The sequence below is a fragment of the Parasteatoda tepidariorum genome, chromosome 4 (genome assembly GCF_043381705.1).
Source record: "Parasteatoda tepidariorum isolate YZ-2023 chromosome 4, CAS_Ptep_4.0, whole genome shotgun sequence".
Taxonomy (NCBI): Eukaryota; Metazoa; Arthropoda; class Arachnida; order Araneae; family Theridiidae; genus Parasteatoda; species Parasteatoda tepidariorum.
In genome coordinates, this window is record NC_092207.1 from 42,366,307 (window position 1) to 42,372,869 (window position 6,563).

The 6,563-nt window shown below is 25.2% G+C and overlaps 1 protein-coding gene across 1 annotated transcript in view; it reads right to left on the reverse strand.

Annotated features, from left to right (window-relative positions):
- Window positions 1–353: 353 nt before the first annotated feature.
- LOC107437990 (cell adhesion molecule DSCAM) overlaps window positions 354–6,563 on the reverse strand; it is a gene marked incomplete in the record, with an annotated part of 13,084 nt that continues 6,874 nt past the window's right edge. The window contains 2 exon segments of the mRNA XM_016050142.4: window positions 354–3,939; window positions 5,308–5,445. Of these exon segments, the coding sequence (XP_015905628.4) occupies window positions 3,782–3,939; window positions 5,308–5,445 (296 nt within the window).

Consider the following 6,563-nt stretch of genomic DNA (forward strand, 5'->3'; position numbering starts at 1 on the left):
AGAGCAGTATTAAGTTTGGACCCCTTAACATTATTTTTAATTTTTGCGTATTTTGCCATATTTTGAGAATTCTTAAAGTAATTTGAAACATTTTGGCGCAAAATCACTAAATGCGTTTGTTTAAAATATTTTTTTATTAAATAAATATGCAAGCAAGGCGTATTGTAAATGTAATAAAATACTAAAATTAATGTAACAATAATCAAAAGTAATAAACAACTCAAGTTTACATTATATAAGTTCTTTCTGTATAATCTTAAATTTTTGCAGGACTTAAAAATTATTCATCTAATTGATCAAAGGAAAAATGCTTCAATAAAAACTATTTGAATAAAACAATTCAACACAGTGAATTTAATAATAAAAAAAGTTTTATTATGTTAAAAGAATGACAAACATTTATAAGGATGACCGATATTTATAAAATAAAATGAAAGACAATATCGCGTCAAGAGCACCGTATTCATTTGAGTGTCTGGACATCATCAAAGAAAAGCACAACAAATACTTTAATAAACTACAAAAAAGACACTAAAAATGTTTCTAATAAAAAAGGAATGTAACGTGAACACTCACACAAATTCAACAAAGTTTTAAACGACATTTCTAATAACAGGTGTATATGGCCTATAACATACAACTATACAAAAAGCTGCAAGATCTAACATGAATCATTGGAAACTTAAACAAAAATAAAAGAAAAAAAGGCAAGAATAGTATTCGAGAATGACAAGTTGATACAATAGCTAAGGTATACAAATTTTAATACCATATTTAAAGAGAAAATATATTCTTTTCTCTGACTTAGTTGTTAACTCGCTTCACAAAAAAAAAAATCTTTACATACATGAATATTAAAGTCATTGTTTAATCTTTTTTTATATTTTAAACAAATCAAAAATTTTACAAAACTTGCATGGGAAACTAAAGTAAGATAAAAACTTCTGTCTAAAAATGCAATTGAAAAATTGTAGAAACAGCTTAATTTTTCTAACTTTTAATACCTAATAAATTGTCTGACCAACTGAATTTAGAAAATATGCTTTGTATTAATGATAAATCTTATTTTATTTGCATTGTATTGGTAATTTTGGCAGAACACAATTTTAAAGTTTGGCACAGACAAACAGTGTCAAAAAATTTAGATAAATTGAAAGTGGAATCACAGCTTGGGTACTTTTTTTCTGTCATTGAGATTCAATGAGTTGAAGATCATATAAATTAAACATTTTTATGAATTGAATATTATAAATTTAAAAAATTTATATATCACTTAAATATTAAATAACAGCTCACATGCCAAATGCTATTTGCATAAATGCATACACATTTAAGAGTATTTACATAAAAATAGCAGCCTTTAACTAAAGAGGTAAACGAATAAAAAAAAAAAAGAAATAATGTTTCGATGTACCTGCAACAGGTAGTTGTGAAATGTTTGCGTAAATGTAAAGCATTTTCACAACAGCCAGTTGCAGGCTAGGGCTCAATAACTTATGAATAAGTTTACATATTTTTTTTATGAGTTCATAACTAACATATAATGTGGAAGAAGCCATATAATGAAACAGATTTGTAGTGTAACATTAAATCACGCTTCCAAAATTAGTAAAAGTAATAGCTAAAAAAAAAAAACTTAAGACTTCTTTTCTATTTATAGCTATTAACATTTTATAATTTTTTAAAAACAGATACATGTTTTACAAGAAAAACTTTTTTATAATTGATTTACTTCCTTAACTTTATTAAAGAAACTAATTTGAAATAGTTTTGATTTTAGTAAATAAAATTGGAATGGAAATAAATACACTGATTTTTAAGTGCTTAGTTTTTAGATAAAAGCTTAAAATGTTCTGTCTATTTTAAACAATTTTAGCACATTATTTACTGTCTGATGTTTAATTGTCTTATTTCACCATCAAATGTTTCATCAAAAAATAAAAACTTGCCATCTCTGCACTCCAATAAGGAACAAATACAGATATACATATATATAAAAAGCACACAATTGTAAGTTTAGAAAATGATTATCAATAAATAATATTTGTGTTTCATAAAATAAAACATCATTATAAACTTTTTCTTCCTAGCAAGATTAAGGTTAAGTATTTGAAAATATATAGCCTTTACTATAAAATCTGCCGCATAAAATATTTGTTTCAGAATATAACAAAAAAATTCAATAAAGAATAATTCATTCTGCTCTTTAAAAAAGTGTCTTTACTTATTAATTAATTTTAGTAGCCAAAACTCTTTGCAATAATACTGCTTTTCTATAACGCATTAACTGCTTTACAAATGTTTCTATTAAAAATTCATAGCAAACATGATACTCATTATCAACTACAAGCTTACTAATAATTTAAAGCTTAGTATAGCTCATAGACCAATATAATGACTTATTTTTCGATGGTATTTTTCAACCACTAGAACTAGTTTAAACTATTATATTTAAAATTATTTATAAAAAAAATTGTTAAAGCCAAATATTTTAATGAATAATACTTTAGGTAAATTATAAAAGTCAGGACAGACTAATAAACAGACCTGAAAAAAACATTCATTTCAATGCTAATTAAATGAACATTTATGATCTTCATAATCTCCACTACACATACAAGATATACACATTACAAAGAATAGTGCATAGTAAAATTAGGACAAAACACAAATAATACAGTTTGATTAGACTTTGGAAAATTTAAAATTGAGAACTTTTCTCTTGTATTATACAATTTTCAAAAAAAACATTTCTTAACTCATCATAAGTTTTTTAAGTTTTATAAGTTTTTTCTAGTTCGCAATGAATTAAGGAAAAATTAAAGTTACTTCTTAAAGAAATCTGCACTTATATAACAAAAGCATTATAAAAAACTTTTTTTTTCTCGAAATTCAATATTTGAAATGGATACAAGCTTTGATCATATATTTATCAAAAAGCCTAATTGAAAAATAATCCAGTCTTATAAAATGGGCCAGGAAAAGATTTTTTTTAGGGGGGAAGAAGGGTCAAAATTTAGGACTACCAGAACTTACTTATTTTCACCCAAAATTTATATAATCACCTAACCTAAAGAATGGGTTGAAATTTGAAAAAATGTGCATACATTGATGGAAACTAAAGTTTTCAAACAGGTTTTGGGAGACTTAAAATTCATTTATGCATATAAATAACATTTTCGAGCCTTTTTTTTAAAAAAAAACTTAACTTAAATTTATGAAAAAAATTAAAATTTACGTTTTAAACCCATTCTTCCCCTCGTAAAATTTTTTTAGACTTTTTAAAAAATTTATAATTTAATTAAAAAATATTTTTTTTGCTTCATATGTGACAATAGTGAAAACTTTTGATCAACTTAAAACTTTAAAAAAAAAGTTTTTTGTAATACACTTTATTACAGATATACCATTTCTTATTCATCATAAGTTTTAATACTTTTCTTAAAAAATTTAAATACTTTTTTTAAATTAAAATAAAAATTATTTGTATTAAATGAATCTTTTTTGACAAAAGAAATAATTTTTGAAACAGATAATTCTGTTAATCAAAAATGAAAATACATTTACATAAATTAACTTCAGCAAAATCTACAAACATTTTAACTATGCAAATATAATGACAAACATTACACAATATAAATGTTCGGTGATCATAATAACAAAGAAAAAAATCAACAAAAGTATAATAAAAATGAACAAAGCTTACACATTAAACATCATAGCTAAAAGCTCATTAGCGTGTGAACACAATCAACATGCAAAAAAATATGAGGATTCATTTTTATACACAGGACGGCTGAATAACAGTGTTGTTATTGATTCGAAAAGGTTTCTCTGTGTTATCATTGTAATCAGCATGTTCTAGAAGATAACTTTGTTCTAGATCTATTTCAAATCCAGGATTGGTTATTATACGAGGCAATCCCTCTTCAGAATTTTCTAAACAAGAAAAATAAAGGGTTTTTAACTCTAAAATGAAAAGTGACAGTACCAATAAATATTATAATGCATTTAATTTTAACCCTTTATAACAGGGTTGGGTTTTTGCCGTCAAAAACTGGTTTTTGACATGACAGTGGTAAAAACCGTCAAAAACCTACTGTTTTCTTTAATTTATGGCATATAGCGGACAATATATTATTTTCACTTAATTGCCGTTATAAATGAATGTTGTAAATGATTGCTATTGATTTTGCAACTATATACACGTATTCTTATAGAAGGATATACATTCATACAGAAATATTGTAACATACTTATTGAAAATAGTGATACTTAACTTTTATCATTATAGCTTGATTTGCAAAGGATTCAAAATTTTGCACTTCTTAATTGTTAGAAATAAACAAACAAACAAAAAAACTTGGAACTATTAATAAATTCAAGAACTAAAAAGAAGAATTTAAAATTTGGCATTTCTTAAATATTAGAAATAAGCTAAACAAAACTTTCAAAACTTGTAACTACATACAAACTCTAATACAAGAATGACTTGACATTCTTCAGTAATGTAATATGCCAAACAAAATGATGCTTGGAAATGTTGAAAATTTTGTTTAGTATCCTAATATTTTATTTCAAATAGTATGATTTGATATAATCATGTTGGCAGAATGCAAAAATCTGTTCTTAAATATCTTTTAACAACTTTTTTTCTAATTTTATTGCCCAAAAATTAATTAATTTTAAATCATAAGCAGTTAAACTCAAATTAAAATACAGTTTTATCAAAACTATGGGTTTTAGACAGTTTTTGACATGACGGTAAAAACCATGGTATAAACCGGTAAAAACCGTCATGTGTCAAAAACTTGCCAACCCTGCTTTATAAGGCTGTGGGAAACATACTTATCAAAAAATGACAAACTATTTTCTCTCTTAGGATTTGTGCTGCTATCTAAGCTTCAGAAAATATGAAAAAACAAAAACAAAGAGTTTTTGTTTAAATAAATGTGGGCAACAGTAAATGTTAGAGTGAAGCCAAGAAAATGGAGAGCGTCATGTATTAATTCAATTAATCATTTCTCATAAAATTTATTTGTATTTATAAATCAGATTATTTCTAAGTACAAAAGTTAAAGCATATAGCTAATTCTTCACAGTAAATAAAATTTTAAAATCTCACCCACCTTTCCACAAAAAAAAAAACAACTTAAAAGTTAATGAATTTATGGTAAGAACTTCAACGAATTTCTTTTTATTATCAAATCTGAATTCCAAAAATACTTTAAAATAATATTACTAAAAAAAAAATGCCTTATAAAGGGGCTAACTCAAAAGTTATTTTATTTCAGTTTTTTTACTTACTTTTACGTTGCTCACGGCATATGAGAGCAAAACTTAATAAAGAAAGGGAGAGAACGGTAATGGCCATCATACATACTGCTAGTAACCAAGCAGTTGAACTGAAATTCTCAGCATCAGCAAGCATCTTTCCAAATATTTCTGTTAAAAGATAAATATGATTTAGAAAAACAACAAGTAAAAAATAAATAAAAAATAATAACAATAAATTTGTTTAAAACATGAATTTAATTAAGATGGGTTAATATGGGGAAACGATAATATGAAGTTATTTTATATTATTACTTCAAGTAGGTGATCACATTGCGATCTGTTGACCTTTGCTTACAGCTGGTACAACTGATGTGCCAGAATAACAGGCATCAGCATGTCATGCACAGTAAGTAAAAGGTTAAAAGAAAAAGATTTTGTAATATTGAGAGTATGAACATCATATAGTAACAGCAGATATGATCATACACTTTTGAAGTTATTTCATATTATTACTTCAAGTAGGTAATCCCATTGATAGTTTCTAACTGTTGCTAGCAGCTGGTACAACTGATGTGCCAGAATAACAGGCATCAGCATGTCATGCACAGTAAGTAAAAGGTTAAAAGAAAAAGATATTGTAATATTGAGAGTAAGAACATCATATAGTAAGAGATATAATCATACACTTAAATTTATGGAAAATTCTAAACTTATTTGAAAGGTTAGAAAATATCTAAATGTTACAAACATAAATTCAAAATTTGAAAAGAAAATAATAAATTTAACATTTGAAAAAAAAAAAGACCTTAATGTAAGGCAATTTTTATGCATTGAATGGAATTATCTATTAACAGTAAGGCTTTATTCATATTTTATTGTCAGGATAATTTATTCATACGAGATGAATTTAACATGTTTGGTAAAAAAGCAAGTAAGTTAGGAAATAATCTACACTGTTCAACATTTTTGAGACTGCCAAAAAAAAAAAAAATTATATATACTTACAGTATACATAATACATATATAATACAGTAGGGAACCGATTATCCGGAACGATCGGGATTATCGCTATTCCGGATAACTGATTTTTCCGGTTTTCTGAATCGCTACAAAAAGCTGTTTTTTTTATTGTTAAACCCAACTAAAAAAACAAAATTTGGAAATAATCTTAAAAAGAAGAAAAAAACGGTGAAGTAATACACTAATGATTATTTCCAAAATGATGGTAAGGTAAACATGTTTAAAAAAAGAAGGAAAAATCCTGAAATCTTATGAGGAAAAAAAAA